At 37.4% G+C, this 18264-nt stretch overlaps 3 protein-coding genes across 6 annotated transcripts; all 3 read left to right on the forward strand.

Annotated features, from left to right (window-relative positions):
- Positions 1–90: 90 nt before the first annotated feature.
- LOC126785658 (probable glycosyltransferase At5g03795) lies at positions 91–3834 on the forward strand. 3 transcript variants are annotated; one of them, XM_050511285.1, is made up of 5 exons: positions 91–433; positions 806–1838; positions 1934–2064; positions 2201–2549; positions 2939–3834. In XM_050511285.1, the coding sequence occupies exons 2-5, from the start codon at positions 945–947 to the stop codon at positions 3605–3607; spliced, it is 2043 nt and encodes a 680-aa protein (XP_050367242.1). In that variant the 5' UTR covers positions 91–433; positions 806–944; the 3' UTR covers positions 3608–3834. The 3 variants fall into 3 exon arrangements, with proteins under 3 accessions (XP_050367242.1, XP_050367233.1, XP_050367251.1); XM_050511276.1 differs by having other exon boundaries at positions 848–1838; XM_050511294.1 differs by having other exon boundaries at positions 923–1838.
- A 517-nt stretch (positions 3835–4351) lies between these two features.
- Positions 4352–8393, forward strand: LOC126795138 (uncharacterized). Of its 2 annotated transcripts, XM_050521962.1 has the most exons (10): positions 4352–4554; positions 4695–4756; positions 5069–5201; positions 5402–5666; positions 5932–6036; positions 6200–6328; positions 6470–6519; positions 6631–6728; positions 6905–7183; positions 7736–8393. In XM_050521962.1, the coding sequence occupies exons 2-10, from the start codon at positions 4709–4711 to the stop codon at positions 8234–8236; spliced, it is 1608 nt and encodes a 535-aa protein (XP_050377919.1). In that variant the 5' UTR covers positions 4352–4554; positions 4695–4708; the 3' UTR covers positions 8237–8393. The 2 variants fall into 2 exon arrangements, with proteins under 2 accessions (XP_050377919.1, XP_050377927.1); XM_050521970.1 differs by lacking the exon at positions 4695–4756.
- A 6763-nt stretch (positions 8394–15156) lies between these two features.
- On the forward strand, positions 15157–16501 carry LOC126785580 (ethylene-responsive transcription factor TINY-like). Its single transcript, XM_050511249.1, has one exon. It carries the CDS (start codon positions 15513–15515, stop codon positions 16263–16265), a length of 753 nt encoding a protein of 250 aa, XP_050367206.1. The 5' UTR covers positions 15157–15512; the 3' UTR covers positions 16266–16501.
- Positions 16502–18264: the final 1763 nt, after the last annotated feature.

The following is an 18264-nucleotide window of genomic DNA, read 5'->3' on the forward strand; positions in this document are numbered from 1 at the left end:
GGCGGTAAATGTAATTTTGAGTTTGAAAATAAAAAGATGATGATGATGCTGTTATCCCAAAATGTCGGTGATCACTGCAGTGGCTTAAATGACTTAAGTCTGCACTTCAGTGGCAACCATGTAATTCGAGTAATGGAAAATGGCAAAAGGAAAGGGGATTAGAATTCCTCGATGAATTCTATAATATGCAAAAGCGTTAAGCGTGGTGGCAACTTGCAAGGGCACAGAGCTCTAACAAAAACAAATAATGTCAGCTGAAAATAATGAAGGCTTTTTCCCTACCATTTTTCAAGGCCAAACAAAATACTTGTGTTTTTTCTTTGGTTGGCTCTCGGGGAAAACATGTGTCCTTTGGAGACCTTTAAACTGAACTGAGCTCACTTCAGTCTTCTTTTCTGGGTTCTGTTTTGACTTCAAGGAAGATCAGCCTCAGGTCAGTTCTTAATCTATCATGGTGTTCCCTTCTAGCTAAAGCTACCGTTTTTACACTGCAAAAGCAGCCTTAAATCGGTATTAGATTATCATAGGCATCTTTTCTGTTCATAGATGTCAAACTAAACAGATTAGTAATAAGATAGCCAGCTTTCAATTCGTGTCTGATTAGGAAATGCTAAAACTTTGAATTCTCTTTGTTTCTGTTTTGACTGTAAGTTCAGTTCAGGACTCATTTCAGTATCTGATGCGATGCAACCAAAATTTTGTTCATTTATATCTCTACTAGTTCCAGTACTAATGCTTCTGTATTTCTTTTTGCGAATGTGATTCTGGGTTGTTGAAAATGACTATGTTTCAATATTATACCCAGCTACCCACCTAATTTTGTGACCCTGTAATGTCATTGTTCCAGGATCTTATGCTGGATTTGGAAACCAAGCTACATATTCCTTTTTCCTAAGATGATTGGCTAGTTTCTGCATTATAGATTGCAAGGATTAGTGCCCGCTATGGAATGCTCGTTTCAATTTGTTAAGCTATGCCGTATAGAAACCCGGAGGCGGCTTTTACTTCTGGGGGTAGTAGCTGTTACTTATTTAATGTTTCAGTGGCTGTTGCTTCCCTATGAAAATGCTCTCCGGTCTCTATTGCCTCAAGATCTTGTTCCAGATCATGTTGCTGGTAGCTTCCTCCCAATCCATTCTTCTGCCAAGTCTGTGATGGTTCGCAATCCTCTAACAGTGAATTCTTCGGATTTGATTGATACTCCTGGATTTGGTGGTGTGGAGAAATATGCTGATAGCTCTAGGCTTGGAGGAGAAATCGTGCATGAAAGTGAACCAAATAAAAAGGAACGGTTTATGGAGATTGATTCAGTATTGGAAGAGAAAGGGATAAGTAATACCTTTGAACATGCTGCAGATACAAATGCAAATGAAAATACTCCATCTGGGAATGGTGTAGATGTTGCTGCAAGTCTAAGCTTGGTCAGCATCAGCAATGAAGAAAATGGCTCTAATCTAGTTAAGGCCAATGAAGCTAACTATGACTTCCCGGAGCCAACTGTGTTATCAAAAGATGAAATTTTTACAGAAAATACTCCGGAAGTAAACACAACTGTGGCAGCTAAGCATTCTGACGGTGTCAAAACTATATTTCCATCCTCTCCACTCATTTTACCGGCAATAAATCAGGCCAACGCAAGTTCCTTGATGTCCAATTCAAGCTCTTCTGTTCGTTCTGCTTCCGTGGAAAGTGATGTTGTGACTATAAAAAATGGTTCTTTGGCATTGACAAGTCCTGGGAAGAAGTTGATGAGGTGTAACATGCCTCCAAAATCAATAACATCAATAGAGGAGATGAACCTTACCCTGGTGCGGCAACATGCTAAACCGCGTGCATTGGTATAAATATAGCAACCTTTTTCTGTTGCTAATCTAATTGTACTCTCAATGATGAAGTTTATGCTGGAAATTCTGACCTTAGTATTTGATTGCAGAGACCACGGTGGTCCTCTGTGCGTGACCAGGATATCCTAGCAGTGAAGTCACAGATCCAGCATCCTCCCACAGCCAAAAATTATCGAGAACTCTATGCCCATCTCTTCCGCAATGTTTCAATGTTCAAAAGGTAACTGGAATTAGAAATACAGTTTTGATTAGCTTTGTACACTTCTATATTCCACTTCAACAAAAGTGATGACTTTTCTCTCAGTTACAACTTACAAGAGTAACTCTTTTTACTGACAATCTTGCTGCATTCTCAGGAGTTATGAACTCATGGAACGTACATTGAAAGTTTATATATACAAGGAGGGAAACAAACCCATCTTTCATCAACCAATACTAAAGGGATTATATGCTTCCGAAGGATGGTTTATGAAACTGATGGAGGGACATAAGCGTTTTGTAGTGAAGGATCCACGCAAGGCTCATCTGTTTTATATGCCATTCAGTTCAAGGATGCTAGAGTTCACTTTGTATGTTCGCAACTCTCACAACCGAACAAACCTACGCCAGCATTTGAAAGAGTATTCTGAAACAATTGCAGCAAAGTATCCTTACTGGAACAGAACTGGTGGAGCAGATCATTTTCTTGTTGCCTGCCATGACTGGGTATACTCTATGCATTTTTCCACTTTCTTGCTTTTGGCTGGATGTATATGAATATGATAAGATATTAAAATGAGATTCCACAAATGACTGAGATTTAATGACTAAATACCTATTAACTTACCTTTGGACGTTTTAAGCCATAAAAAGAACCATTTTCAGAATCATATGTTTTCTCTATACAACTGTGCTTAGTTTGTCTGAGAATGAACGTATATTCGTCCTGCATAACTTTGTGCATCTATGTAGTTTTAACATAAGCAGACTTTTAAGCTGTAATCAGCACCATTATCAAAATCATATGTATTCTCTATATAACTGTACGTGCTTGTTTTGTCTGAGAATGAACGTATTTTCTTCCTGCATAACTGTGTGATTTATGTACTTTGTAGGCTCCATATGAAACTAGGCACCATATGGAACGTTGCATCAAAGCCCTCTGCAATGCTGATGTTACTCAAGGCTTTAAAATAGGAAGGGATGTCTCTCTTCCAGAAACATATGTCCGTTCCGCAAGAAATCCTCTTAGAGATCTCGGTGGCAAACCTGCTTCAGAGAGGCACGTTCTCGCCTTCTATGCTGGAAATATGCATGGCTATCTCCGCCCGGTTCTGCTGAAGTACTGGAAGGACAAAGACCCAGACATGAAAATCTTTGGTCCAATGCCCCCTGGAGTAGCAAGCAAAATGAACTACATCGAGCATATGAAGAGCAGCAAATACTGCCTCTGCCCAAAGGGTTACGAGGTCAACAGTCCCCGCGTGGTTGAAGCAATATTTTACGAGTGCATTCCAGTGATCATATCCGACAACTTTGTGCCACCATTTTTCGAGGTTTTGAATTGGGGTTCTTTCTCTTTAATCCTTGCAGAGAAAGACATCCCAAACTTGAAAGACATACTACTTTCAATACCAGAAGAGAAGTACCTTCAGATGCAACTAGCTGTCAAGAAGGTTCAGAAACATTTCCTGTGGCATCCTAAACCCCTCAAGTATGATCTCTTCCACATGACACTTCATTCCATTTGGTACAATAGAGTTTTTCAGTTCAAACTCAGGTAAGGTTGCAGAAATTTCAACATGTGCATTGTGAAACATCCAGAGCGGCACAGTTGGAAATGAAAATTCAAGGTTCTCTCTCGATTCTCCTCCTTCCCTAGAAGTTGTAAAAAATGTTTTTCTCCATGTGGTAGCCTATAATAACAACTGACTTGTGTATTTTTCACCTTGTAATTGTACTACTTCTAATCAAACGACACCCTAATTAAAGTTTTGCACCTCGTGAACCCTGGTTCCATTTCCATGTGTTCCATAACCTCTAAGCTCTTTCGTAGTTTCAGAACTGCAAAACACTACTATGTTACTCCTGATCACTACTTTGGATGTGTAGAGACAAAAGTGACAGTTAATTGGATTACCCTTGCACTCTATCCTTCAAGAATGAGATATCTCCACGTTAACCCCCAAAGAGTTCATGTCCATCACGCCAGGTGTGACTTCCTCCCTCTGCCACACACCTTGTTCTCTCGAAGACACTGACGTCTAATCTCATGTACCCCACTCTGCAATTCGCTGACTGTTTTTAACACACACCAGAATCAACCGCGTGTACTTTCGAATCAAAACTTTGGCTCCACTATTACTCCCAACACTGTCTCTCACTGGTTCAAAGTTCTGGTTTTTCACAGTTGCTGTCTGTTAAAAACTTTAAAGAATCCGTTTAAAACTGGAAAAGAAAGAGACTTGGTGGTGTGGGGCAGAAGCTTCGAACTAAAGGCATAACTGGATAACGTTCATGATATTTGCTCCATGCTTCCATCTCATTCGTTTGACTCTCCTTTTCATTCGGTTGGTTCAGTTCCCTAAATATACACCAAGGCTTTTGTCTCTCTCATTTTCTTTTTATAGCTCACTTTTTCAGAGCCTTCAACTTTGAAAGTTACTTCCCTCTATAAATTGAATCCACTTCTGTACAGAAACCTGCTTCTGGGCTCCTGCAGATTTCAGTTGTAAGTTGCTCTCTCTGATATCTTGGTTACATTTTGTGTTAATGATGATGGGGTGTTCTTGGTTTTGTTCTCATTCTGTCAAAGTTTCATTCTTTAAGTTGTTCTGCAGTCTTCATCGTTTTGTGTCTTGCATAATTCAGGATAACAGGAACCAATGGGTGATGTGTATATTGAAAATGAGATATCTGAGATGCCTTTGACAGTGAGTCCTACAGTACTACTAGTCTTTCATCGTTTCAGATTGTGCATTTTGATGCCATGCTTGAACATTATATAGTTTTGCTTCAAGTTCCGCAAGCTTAAAACACATGAGCTGATTGTTATGCATCTATGGATTAGGATTTGGGAGTAGCTTTTGGAAAGAGATTACAAATAGCTTTTCTTGATTAATTTTGTCCCCCTTTTGTAAATTCTGGTCAATATTGGATCTTTAAAGGCTTATAATTTTGGGCACATGTATTTAGTTTTGATTCAGAAACTGTGTTTCAAGATCTAATGTAAGTCCTTGTATCAGGCCTATAGTGGTATCGTGATGAACACGAGTCTAGTCGTTGATAGTCTGGAGTTCTTCTCATCAATGGATGACATTTTTGACCGTCTATTGATATTGGGTAGTTATATTGGTCATCGATTTATTCAATTTGTAGGTAAGGTCTCTCACTTACTGATTTCTCTTTGTCATGTTAAGCTTTCTCACTTACTGATTTCTCTGTCATGTTATACAATGCTTCTGATATATAAGTGTTCTGCGTCTTTCTACAATCGTCTGTTAGGCCCAAGTTCAGTTTAGTCGGACAGAATTCATTTCCATATCGTTCTCATTCCATCATGTCTATTGTTATTGCAGAGGATCTTGCACACAGAGAATTTGATAGATATTTAGAGGAGTTAGTGAGAATTTCTGCTGGACACCAATTGAAATCATTGAGACATGGCATTTGTAAGTCATTTTCTGAATGTTCATCATCTTCAAAACCTAGTATTTCTGATGGGGGCCCTGAAATATGTGAAACAAGAGCCTCAGGACCTAGGCATGAATTGCTTGTAGATCCAACATCTGAGATTGTAGGAACCACCTGCAGTCAAGCAGCTGCTCCATTCATCTGTAAAGGGTAATGCCACTCTATCCAATAGGTTTATGCAAATATTAAACTAAAAAATTTTCAGTAAGCATTATATATTGGAGTCTGGCAATGAATCTAGATTTGTGTGGAAACATCATGAATTATCTCCTTTCAAGTGAACTGATTTCACTTCCTTCCCTCTTTAAGTTGTCATATATATTCTTACCAATGACTAACTGTTTTCGTATGCATATCACAAGTTTCATTCTAATCAGCTTCTTTCTTAACTTCTTGTTAATTCCACTTGGTGTAGGTTGATGCTGTCATTGTCTGGTTTACAGTTTGCCTGGAGGTTGGCAATGTCTTGTTGGAGAAGTTCTATCTTATATGTTAGAAGTGCTCATCTGCAAATTTGTAGGTACAAAGTCTGGCATATGCCATTCATTAGTCTAACACTGGTGTCTTTAAGTTTTATTTCAGGTTGGATTTGATCAAGTATATATCTAACTGTTTCCTTTACAGAATTTTCTGCATTGTTTTGGGTTTTTATAGAGTTTAAGGGTTCGTTTTTGCATTTGTAGCGTCGCATCTCGAGTACAGAGAACATTGCGAGGTTCATCTGATGATATTGGATGGTTGCAGCGCATTCCTAGTATGCCTTCTGTAGATGATGGTACAGAAAGATTCTTGGAATTGCTTGCAGGAATAAGGTAGTAATATATCTGTTAAATTAAATGTGTTTGATGCTGTGATAAATAATAGTCATTTCTGTTTAGTCTTATCTGGTATTCAATTTAATAGTAATTGATATGTTCATACAATTGTACTTGGGTTATTCATTATACAATTAGGAAGGGAAAGCATGAACTGCCTGACTCATTTGTTTATCTTCTAATTCCAGGTATACCTAGATATTCCTCTTTTCCTTCCCCAATTGTGACTTTGTTTGTCCTATTTGTTTAATCTACAATTAGCGTGGGTGCTGATAGTTACAGTCACTTTGATATTTCAGGACTCTTTAGCAATCACAGTCCATTGTATTTTATTGGAACTAAGAGATTCTTTTCCAAGATGGGTCTAGCATGCCACATTGCAAAGATTCATAGTGAGGTAATGAATGAGTACAGTGCGCATTGTAAAATGAGATTGACCTCGGTGTGATTAAGTATTGACCAGAAACTGATGATTGCATATCCACATTTTTTAATTATCTTTTCTTCTACAAGGGCGGATCTTGTGAGTAACTGAAATATCATTTCCTTTGCTTTCCTTTCTCTTGTGCACAGGTTTCTGTTGAACACAACGCGTGGGAGCTGAAGCAATATATCGAGGAGCTGAAGCAATATAAGCGTGTGATGCTGCTAGGGCACAGTAAGGGTGGTGTTGATGCTGCAGCTGCATTGTCAATCTACTGGAATGATTTGAAAAACAAAGTTGCTGGTTTAGCACTGGTGCAGTGTCCATATGGTGGCACTCCTTTAGCTTCTGATATTCTTCGTGAAGGCCAGGTTGCTGACAAAGAAGCCCGCAGGATAATGGAGTTTATAATATGCAAGCTAATCAAGGTAATAATGCATGTAGCTATTTAGTGAGCAAGATCATGGGGTAGTTTGATTCCTATGTGTATGTACCTAGCAAGTGTGTGGAGATCGACACCATCATTGTGAAGCTATTATTTAAAAGACTTGAATTTTTATGAACCACATCTGGAACTTCTATCTGTAGTTATGCTTATTATGGTGTTCACAGATAATGGAACTCATTCGTTTCAGCCTCACATAGAGCAAAAAAACAAGGGGGGTGGTCCTCACAAAGAGCTTAAGAAAGAATAGTTTGGTACTTAGTATTTGTGGTTTCTCAAGCCTCTGCCAATGCTTCTTATAGGTTTTTTTTTCTGCATTTGTAAAGAAATTAACACCTAGCTCGCTCTTTTGCATTCTGTACATTCAATCAGGGTAAAGTTGACAGGCTTCAAGCCCTGTTCGCTCCTAAAACATTTGGATTATATGATCTACTGTTGTTTCTTTTGTATTCATTATAGTGAGAAACGGGTGGATAGAATTTAACTTGTTATGGTTATTGTGAAGGCAGTAACACATTTCATAAATGGATTGTAGGGTGACATACGGGCACTGGAGGATCTTACATATGACAAAAGGAAGGAGTTCATCTTAAAGTACAAGCTTCCTGCAGAGGAAATTCCTCTAATTTCCTTCCATTCTGAGGCAAGCATTGCCCCTGGTGTCCTTGCCACAATGACTCATATAGCTCATGCAGAACTTCCGTGGCTGCCCCTTCCAAGATTTGACAATGAAGAATCGGATAACATTGTTCAAGCAAGTCGGCAGTTTCCTGTAGTGATTCCTTTATCTGCAGCAATGGCTGTGTCTGCACTGCACCTGCAACTCAGGTATGGGGAGAAGAGTGATGGGTTAGTAACATGCCGTGATGCTGAAGTTCCAGGTTCAGTTGTAGTCAAGCCAGATCGGAAGCTTGACCATGTGTGGATGGTTTATTCTTCGAGGAAAAAGAATACTAGTGAGGCCGATGCCTCTGAAATGTGTGAGGCTATATTAACTCTCCTTGTAGAGCTTGGAAGGGGAAAAGCTTTGAATTGATTAAGGTCTAGTTATAGGCTTAAAGCCATAGAATCCTTTGTTTACCTTAAATTCATTTTTCTTTGCTAGAATTCAATTTCTGTTGAATTAATGGCAGCAAAATTGTGCCTGCGCGTCAAAATGTGTTGAAAATTTGTTAAAACTTGAATGATCCAACTGTGAGAAACAGAAATTCATCTAGTTACCTTATATATATTGTTATAACAATGGCACATTGATTGTTGCAACCTGTAGCCCAAATCATATGATCAATATGTAGTGCAAAGTAAAAATTTAAGTAGAAAGACACAAAGCAAGATATCAGAATCAGAAGCTGTTGATAGCACTAATGAAATTGCTTCCATCGATAGTTTTGTTTCTGTAAGGTGTAACTAACCCGAGTCTCATTTGATATTTTTCTTTCTCATCCAACTGTTTACGCATACTCGTGAAAATTGAACATAAGACTTTTCCGATGTTGGTTTACTACTTCACTGTCTATAACATCACAACTCACGATGATATGTGACAGAAACTGTGGAGCTTGCAGGCCAACTCTAGAACCAAGATTGAGAGAATCCATTAACTCTTTGAAGGATGGGTGACACATGAACTGCATGTGAAGAAGGTAGAACAGATATTTCTAGAGAGCAGTGAGCATATTCATTTTTTTTTTTCGAGTTAAATTCAAAGAAGAAGAAAGAAAGAAAAAAGATCAGCTGGCTCCACACATTAATGAATCAAATGCAGGTTAGGTTATGTTCCCTGCACAATTACTCCTCAAACGTGCCCTTCAATCCGATACGTCACATATCCTTACGAGTGCTGATCACTGGTCAGCTGTTGAGCACACCGGGTACGTCACATATCCTTACGAGTGATGATCACTGGTCATGGTGCTCAACAGCTTACTAGGTGATCAGCAGCGATATCCTTACGGCCTTACTTCTGTTAATTTGTGACTCATTAATGTTTATGGGCTCCAAATGGCTTTGCAACATTGTTATGTTCAAGTTTACTCTAGAAGTTTTTTTCTTACACAAACTTAAAATTTCTAGTTTAACACTCGATTAGTTTTTCCCTTGCAAAGATCCATTAGTTTTTGTTTTCATGAAATATAAGAACACAAAGTTTTCTTAATGTTGATGTAGCATGAACAAACACCTCTTTGTTTGCGAAGAGATGGCATCAAAATGCGTGTGCATATATGAATTTACAAAATTTCTACATTCAGCAAACTCCAACACAAGATTCTACATTCTCGCTAGTACATATGCATATACAAAAGAACCATTCTAAACTCACTCAACTCATCATGATAGTCATGATACATTACATACGACAGTAAGACACTGTGAGCTCTTAATTTCTTTTAGTAAGCGAACTTATTTTCACCTCCAAAGGTAGCTATATGCACCGGCATCAGTCCTATCGATCGGGAGACCTGCACTTTCCAAAGGATAGGACCCAGCCAGTTTAGTGTCTTACGTACAAATATGATGCATTATTTTCAGGTTTTGGCATTTTGCAAACTGTGCATGCATCAGACATGAAAAGCTCGTGTGTCGCCATGGAGGTAAAGGTTCGACCTCTAGGGACCCAAATGTATAGGTGAGAGAATAATTCAATTGCAAATACGGAATGGAAACAAAATTCAAAACATCTTGCAGGCTCTCATTTCAAGCTTGAAGAGCTCAGAGCTCAATGCATGAATGTCATAATATTCACACAAGTACTTGTTGAAGCTTATGTGATTAATAGAATGGTAAGGTATAAAGAACTTAAGTTATTGCATCATTTGTAGGGGCAATTGGGCAAATCATGATGAGAAGCTCATTGGGAAGTAGTGGACATCAAACTTCTATGGTACGGGGAACAAATTATGTGGGGGCCTATAGCTAAATAGGTTTTGAATTATATATTACAGTAGCCTTTTAAGTTACTCGTATATCGACACGTGCTAACTGAAAATCAACATAATGATATGTACATAAAACAAAACATTTACACGATTTCATCTCCAACTTTATGTCTAAATTAGAGTTTAGGATTATGAAACAAATGTTTTAAGTTATGAAATTACCGTGCACACACAGAAATGAAAGAATATGTCGAAGAAGGTTGGCAAAAGGAAGTTGCTAGCTATGGCATTCCTCATTTCGTGATTACTTGTGTAGGAAGTACAATCGTTTGGGCATGTACGTGTAGTTACGAGGAAATAAAGAAGCATTAGTAATATGCAATGAGTCTCTGGAACAGTCTCAATCTGTACGTACTCTTAGAGCAAGTAATATATATCGTATATGGACCACGAAATCAAACTCATGATGACCAAAAGACTTCCGATCGTCCTCTTATGTATGTATATCGACATGCACCTTCAAAACAAGTGAAGCAACCCAGAAAATAAGCCACGTGAAAAATGGTTCAGAATTCTTTAGAAGAAATTGATGCATGAACTTGTTCTGTAGAATCCGCACCAACTCATTCGAACTTCATTGAAAACTGATAAGAACTTGTCTATACTTGGTTGAATAAGCCACGTGAAAAATGGTTCAGAATTCTTTAGAAGAAATTGATGCATGAACTTGTTCTGTAGAATCCGCACCAAGTCATTCAAACTTCATTGAAAACTGATAAGAACTTGTCTATACAGCTATACTTGGTTGAATTGGTAGATATATATGAAGGGTCAATTGTAAGTTGATTGCAGAATATGAACATAAAACTGGGCCATCCTAGTTTTTACTGCTACGATCTTACTGGGATTGGATATGACAAGTTTAGCAGAAGAAAGTAGAAAATAAATATAAGAACAGCAACTCCGGCCTGGTATAGTATATGTAAAGAATCGATCAAGAACGTAAATTAATATTGTTCATGGATTCCTTATGGGACTGCAATGGTCCAATATATCTGTAATAAAGGCACTTTTTGTCCGACTATTTGATTTCATTTTCTAAGTTCTCCTAGTCCTCCCTGGATCAGAAATACATATAAAAATTAAACTGGAACTGATCTGCAGAATATGAAAAGAAAATCTGGGGGAAGAACTGCTTTGATTTCTAAATTATTTATATTATCTTATCACTGTGATTGGGAAGTTAATGGAATCAATACCTCCATTTGCTGAGCTGCTGGAACCAAAAATAAAAATAATGTTAGCCCATGATCTCAATTATGGAGTGCTGGTAATCCTAATTGAAGAAACACATCTTTCTTGGTACACAATCGATGAAAAGAAACATTAAAATTCTACTGGATGATCTGGGTATTAGATGAGGATGGAGAAGGAATCGGTATCTATAATCTGTACCTGGGTACCAGTAACAAAGGTCTGGCAATGTATGTATGTGCCTCTATGGGGAATGGGGCTTCTTCCTTTAGGGAAAAAAGCAATTAAACATATTGGTGTATGTGCATACAAACACGTTTCCCGCTTCCAAAGCGGAGCCATTCCGGAAACGCGCCGGAAACACCTGGAAACATGCCGGAAACGCCCGGAAACGTGTTTCCAGAAAAATGAGTTTTGGAAACGCGAGTTTCTGAATTGAAAACACGGTGGAAACGCGAGTTTCCAAAAAATAAAGGTTTTTATATTTTTTATATTTTTTAAATGAATGGCTAGACATACCTTCGTCGAATCAAATGACTTATTTCGACATATTTTTGACCTCCCGCCAAGTCACCGACTCTCATTCTCTCTTATTGATACTTAGATCTCTCATTATATTTGTATTATTTCGAATGTTAAACACCAAGTTATTTAAGTTATTTGAGATTTGAGTTACTTAAACTAAAAATTTGTTATTATATTTATTTTTTTGTATAATATATATATATATATTTATTAATTTTTTTATTTCGACGTTTTTAAAACGTACCCGCTTCCTAAAAAATTTGAAAAACACGCTTCCGCGTTTCCAAACGTTTTGATTCTACATACCCGTACCCGATTTCGTGCAGCACTGATGTGTATTCAATGTCAATATAGGGATAGCATAGAAAGACCTACACCCATGCTTTTTTTTTATTCTTTGCGCGTTTATATTAAACCCTACTAGTTTTTTACGTTAAACTTTTCCTTATTGGAGTAAGAAAGAGGAGATATTGGAGAGACAGAGAATTTTCTCGAAGACATTAGCTTTACAAGTTAATCATTCAAACCGCATTAACTATTCGAATGAAAGGAGGAAAAACAAAACCGCGTGTTTCTTTCCTTATGAAGCACGGTAAAATTTCAATGTTCAAAAATGAAGAATTTAGTCAAATTTTGTGAGATAAATGACTAAATGAGACTCTTAATAAACATAAAGGGAAAAGTTTCTTTAATAAAAAAAATACTGATAGTTCTCACGATATAAACTTTGATCATAATGGACTACTTAACCTACAAGGCCCCGTTTGGTTGATATGAAATCCTGCTATGGAAAATGAATTTATTTTAGTTTCCATGTCTAGATGTTGTTTTGTTGTAATTTGATATTTGAATAGAAATAAAAAAAATGTGATTTGACTGGAACTTGACTTTCTCTTAAATCTTGAAATGAATTACATACCCATGAGTTGTATTTTATTTCAATCCTCATGGACAAAGACTAATTTCCTTTTAAATTGTATCTTCTTTCCTTATAAATGATTTTTTAAGAAAATTTTGATTGAACATTTCATTTTAATGACTTACCAAAATAATTTCAAATTTTAGATTTCAATATCTTCCAAATACCCACATGGAAATACAAAAATATATTCCATTCTAAATTAGGTTGAAAATGAAATTAATTCATTACCATGTCTTCACATTCTTGTCAACCAAAGTACCAAACGGGGCCCAAGTTTAATTCTTGAAGTTGGAATGATTTCGGTACATTCACTAGCAGACTGAGATAGGGGCAAGTAGGGTTGGACTCGGTGCCAACGGTTCAGTTTATAAGCACTAACCGAAAACTGACACCGAACCTTCAATTTCATGTTTTTCAAAACTGAAAACCGAAAAATATATATAGAAACCACGGTTTCGGTTAATCTATAATTCAATTATGTTTCGGTTACAAAACCTAATATCCTTATTGACAATTCGTACTTGACTAATGAAAATAAAAAGATTAAAAGTGAAGGAGTAAGCTACAAGTTTAATACTTTAATTGAGTTACATTCACCAAATAAATAATCAATAACTCAAATATTAATTAAACAAAAGTATCGTACTTTGCTGAAACCCAACAAGTTAACCAAAATAAACATTAAACCTCATGAGCTTCACCACCAGATGTTCAGACTTATCTTAACATGAGGGATAGCTGACAAAACCCCTAAGCATTACATTCGATCTCTGCATGCATGATTGTACACATACAAAAATCAAAATCACATATTACCTTGTACAAAATCACATATCTCTACATGCATATATTTATTACCAAATCTATTTTTTGCATAAGCACCCGATCGATTACATATGTTCACCAAATATAAGTTATAACCTTACATCTCCATTCTCTGTTCGGTTTGGTTTCCACATATTTTTTGAAAGCATGAAATTGATAACTAGCACCAACTGTTCGGTTCGGTTCAGTTTCCAACAACGACATGGTGATTCTGTCCAGTTCCGATTTTTCGACTTCGGTGCGGTTTAGTTGCGGCCGGTTTCGGTTTTTTCAGTGTCAAAAGGTCCAACCCTAGGGGCAAGTGAAGACATATGCACCCGGTGACGTTTCTGCTACGGTGTATTATTGCTACTAATATAGACTTACCATAACATTCATGCCCCGTATCTACTTATATATGTGAATTAGATTGTATAAGTCCAAGAGACCAAGACGTGTAAGTCTATAAGACTAACCAACTTCTTTTTTTGGACTATGTGTTTCTTTTGGCATATGTGTTATTAAATTACAAATGAATAAAATAATCTAATAAAAAAAGTAGGGTTTAAGAGATTTAAACTTGACCTATTGTTTGATCCTATATTATAACTCTTTGCTTGGTAAGTATTATTAGAATGATACTGGATGTTTCAAAAAACAACATTTGTCTCTAATTTTAATGTTTAAATTATTTATTTTATTTTTATATTACACTCCCATACACTGGGTAATCCAAGAGATCAGATTTTGTATGTCATCACTCTTGAACCTCCCATGCTATTTCGATCATTCGCATTTGAATCTCAATTGTTTGAGAGTGCACAAAGTCAGTGATATCGATCACATTGTCGGTGGCTAAAAATCAAATAAACTGCTAAATCTAAAGTTGAAGGTGTCATTCGGTGTGTTTTGTTGTGTTATCAGTTTTTAATTTTACAGTTGTCAACTATGATATATTAATTACGTAATATACACACACACGAGAGTCAAGTAAATTTATACACCACATCAAACCATATATAAGATACACGCAATCAATTATATATTTTTTTCCAAATTTTTTGGTTACATTTTTACTTAATAATTTGGGTTGTTACTTCACACAAGAGTTATTATTGTGAGGAACTTTGATGGGTGAATATTAAAGGAAAGAATTATTAAGCTAGTGAGATTGGGTGGTACAATACATTGTCCTCCCCCATCCTAGTGCAGTAATAATCCGCCTAATTGTCTCGGACGGCTTCATGTTGTACCATACACAGCTGGCTTTCTTGCACACCGTACATTGCACATCACCATCTTCACAGTCTCATTGTACCTCTCTTCTTCTTCTCTCCCATATTACCCAATCAAAATAACCAGTACCAATATAGCAAGTCCAGATTTTACAGAGGAACCAGTTTATCAAAACCCCATAATCTTCCTTTAGAAAAGAGAGGCTAAATAATTGCTGATGTCATAGAGATAACGATATGTGTGGGAGAGAAGCCAAAGCCGAAGGCCACGTTTTATGTTTGAAAAAAGCTTCACTCTTCGATGATCCCTTCTCTCTCTCTGCTTCACTACTAAAGCACCCTCCCCTCCTCCTCTGCTTTCAAGTTTCAAAGCCTTTTGGGGTTCCGCTCCATTTCTCTCTAGTCAAATAGTTTTGCTCACTCGCACACGCAAACAACACTGCACTCTCTCCAACCCAACCATCTCTCTCTCTATATTCCCCCACCTCTTGGATTTTCTGCTTCTCTCGTCTCACTCATCGATCACTTCCTTCCTTTCTCACTCTTGAATCAGCATTCTGTTTATAGTAACCAAAACAGGAGAGACCCGAGTTTAAAGTATCTCAATTCTCAAAGCTTCGATCTTTTTCTAGCTCTACATGCAGTAGCAGTGTCTTTGAGGTCAGAAGACTTTCAAAGTTTTATTCTTTATTAGCAATGACTAATGACCCAAGTCGCTCCGATACCACTACCACCACCACCGAGTCGACCAGCTTCAACTCCTCTTCATTCTCGTCCTCCCCCGCCTCTCCAAGCTCGGGTCAGAATAATTCCGACCCGAATGAGAGCCGGGTCGGGATCAAACGGGCGAGGGAGACTAGCAGCAAGCACCCGGTTTACAGAGGGGTCCGAATGCGCGCGTGGGGCAAATGGGTATCCGAAATCCGCGAGCCCAGGAAGAAGAATCGGATCTGGCTCGGCACCTTCTCCACTCCCGAAATGGCGGCGCGTGCGCACGACGTCGCCGCTTTAACCATCAAAGGCGACGCAGCTATCCTCAACTTTCCAGCGCTATCCGGGTCCTTGCCCCGACCCGAATCCACCTCCCCCCGCGACATCCAGGCCGCCGCCGCTAAAGCCGCCTCCATGGAGTCCCTCAGTCCATCCCCGTCGCCGCAGCAACCGTCGACATTGTCGCAGTCGTCGTCGACGTCCTCGCCCGCGGTCACCGACGCCGGAACGCCGGAGGAGCTGGGGGAGATAGTGGAGCTGCCGAGGCTAGGGACGAGTTACGAGTCAGCCGAGTCGGGGAGCGAGTTCGTGTTCGAGGACTCGGTGGTGGAGGGGTGGCTGTACCCGTGGTGGCAGAACGGTGGATTTGGAGAAGAGGATGGGTATAATAGGAATTCTGAAATGTTAATGGCACTGGAGCCAGTCCAGTGTGTTGAGGACTTGTTGTGGCAACATTAATATCACCTGCTTATGGCCTCTTATGGGTTGTGCCTTTCGTATTATAATTGTTTCGGAAGGTTTCATATTATAATTTGTCTAATAGTTGTGATCGGAACTCAAATAATGTAATTGGCTTATCGCATCGGCACATGTAATTTTTGAAGTTTGAACTGTTGCTGAATGAATCGTGATCGGATTCTCAAAATCCGGTGTTCATTTTGGGATTTATTTTGGGGAGATTTAGCTGATTAAGTGGGTGCTTAATGTTAGTTAGAGATCATTCACATGATTTCTAATGCTTGATATTTTCCCAATTAGAGTACATATTTGACAGAAGTATGATACCAAAATGGAAAAATGCTGTAGTTTAACTAGGCAAGTAGGAGTCGAGTACCTACAAACATATTTTGTTGTGAAGTGAATAACACCCCTAATTAGATTCTGTTTGTTGCATTATTGGCACACTCGTGTTAGCCATGTGTATATGTTTAATATCAATTAGCATTTTGATACATGCACATTATAAACAGGAGTCAAATCGACCAAATCGTATATATGTCACACTAAATCTGTGTGTTGTTTCATTCAAATAATTAGAATATGATCAAATTTGTGTATTTATTTCACTCTAATACTTGGAATATGATAGGTAAATGAATCATCAATAGTTTGCTTACATATCTCTAGATAGAGGAATTTACTGCACTGGCAAAGTGGCAAACTATGTTAGAGATACTATGCATGAGTCCTTGTTTTTTTACAAGTATATATTTACCTGACACACATTGACACACACACACACACACATATATATATAATATGTATAGAGTGAAGCTTCACTCTGAAACTACAGAGTGAATTTTCAATTTTGACATATTTTTCGATCAAAATTTTTCACCATAAGTGATTCAATATTTATGCATGTTATTCAAGATCATTTCTACAAATTTTCATTTAATTCGACAATGGTTTGAGCTTTTAAAATTGAGATTTACACGAACGGTTTATGTTGAACAGTTTTTATTCATTCATTGATTTAATCTAATTTCAATACCATAGCGATGTCCGAATTGTATGAAATTTTGTATAGATGATCTTGAATAACATACATAAATATTGAAGTGCTTATGGTGAAAACATTTGACCGAAAAGTGTGTCAAAATTAGAACTTCACTATGGATAGAGAATATATATATATATATATATATATATATATATATATATCTTTGTATATGGCTATATGCAAAATTAATATTCAAAGGCCTGCAGTTTATTCTTGCTAAAAAAAGGGCCTGAGAGATATTGAAGTGCTTATGGTGAAAATATTTGACCGAAAAGTGTGCTAAAATTGGAACTTCACTATTTAATTTTAAAATGAAACTTCACTCTGGATAGAGAATATATATATATATATATATATATACAAGGCTTTTCACATAAGAAGGTCCTTATCTTAGCTTAAGGTACGGATTTTCATTTTTTTACCAACTTTTCGATCGAGTTTTCACATCTCCACCGTCTAATATCTAGGTTATAACGTATAGATCATCTCCACAAAATTTCAGCTGATTTCATGATCGTTAAGGTATCGAACTAATCAAAACCAATGGACGTATTGAATTTGCCGAACCTGAACCGTTCATATTTTGAGTAGAAAATCGAAGTGATGAGTACCTTAAAGGTTATGGAATCGGCTGAAATTTTGTGAAGATGATCTATACGTTATTACCTAGATATTAGATGGTGGAGATGTGAAAACTCGATCGCAAAGTTGGTCAAAAATGAAAATCCGTACCTTAAGCTAAGATAAAGACCTCCTTATGTGAAAAGCCTTGTATGTGTACATCGATGTACACAATTGAAAAGTGACTGTAAGGATTAAAAATGTCGTTCATAATATTTTAGAATTCACTAGGAGCATTCTTAAGACCAAATGGCATGACATTCCATTCATAATGGCCGAAATGGGTAACAAATGCAGTTTTATATTTATCAGCTTCATTGATTTGGATTTGCC

Source organism: Argentina anserina, chromosome 1 (assembly GCF_933775445.1).
Source record: "Argentina anserina chromosome 1, drPotAnse1.1, whole genome shotgun sequence".
Taxonomy (NCBI): Eukaryota; Viridiplantae; Streptophyta; class Magnoliopsida; order Rosales; family Rosaceae; genus Argentina; species Argentina anserina.

Coding starts and splice junctions, on each gene's coding strand:
- LOC126785658 (XM_050511285.1), top strand. CDS start 945: ATGGAATGCTCGTTTCAATTTGTTAAGCTATGCCGTATAGAAACCCGG. Junction 1,839..1,933: donor ATGCTAAACCGCGTGCATTG/GTATAAATATAG, acceptor ATTTGATTGCAG/AGACCACGGTGGTCCTCTGT. Junction 2,065..2,200: donor AATGTTTCAATGTTCAAAAG/GTAACTGGAATT, acceptor CTGCATTCTCAG/GAGTTATGAACTCATGGAAC.
- LOC126785580 (XM_050511249.1), top strand. CDS start 15,513: ATGACTAATGACCCAAGTCGCTCCGATACCACTACCACCACCACCGAG.
- LOC126795138 (XM_050521962.1), top strand. CDS start 4,709: ATGGGTGATGTGTATATTGAAAATGAGATATCTGAGATGCCTTTGACA. Junction 6,037..6,199: donor GCTCATCTGCAAATTTGTAG/GTACAAAGTCTG, acceptor TTGCATTTGTAG/CGTCGCATCTCGAGTACAGA. Junction 7,184..7,735: donor TAATATGCAAGCTAATCAAG/GTAATAATGCAT, acceptor AATGGATTGTAG/GGTGACATACGGGCACTGGA.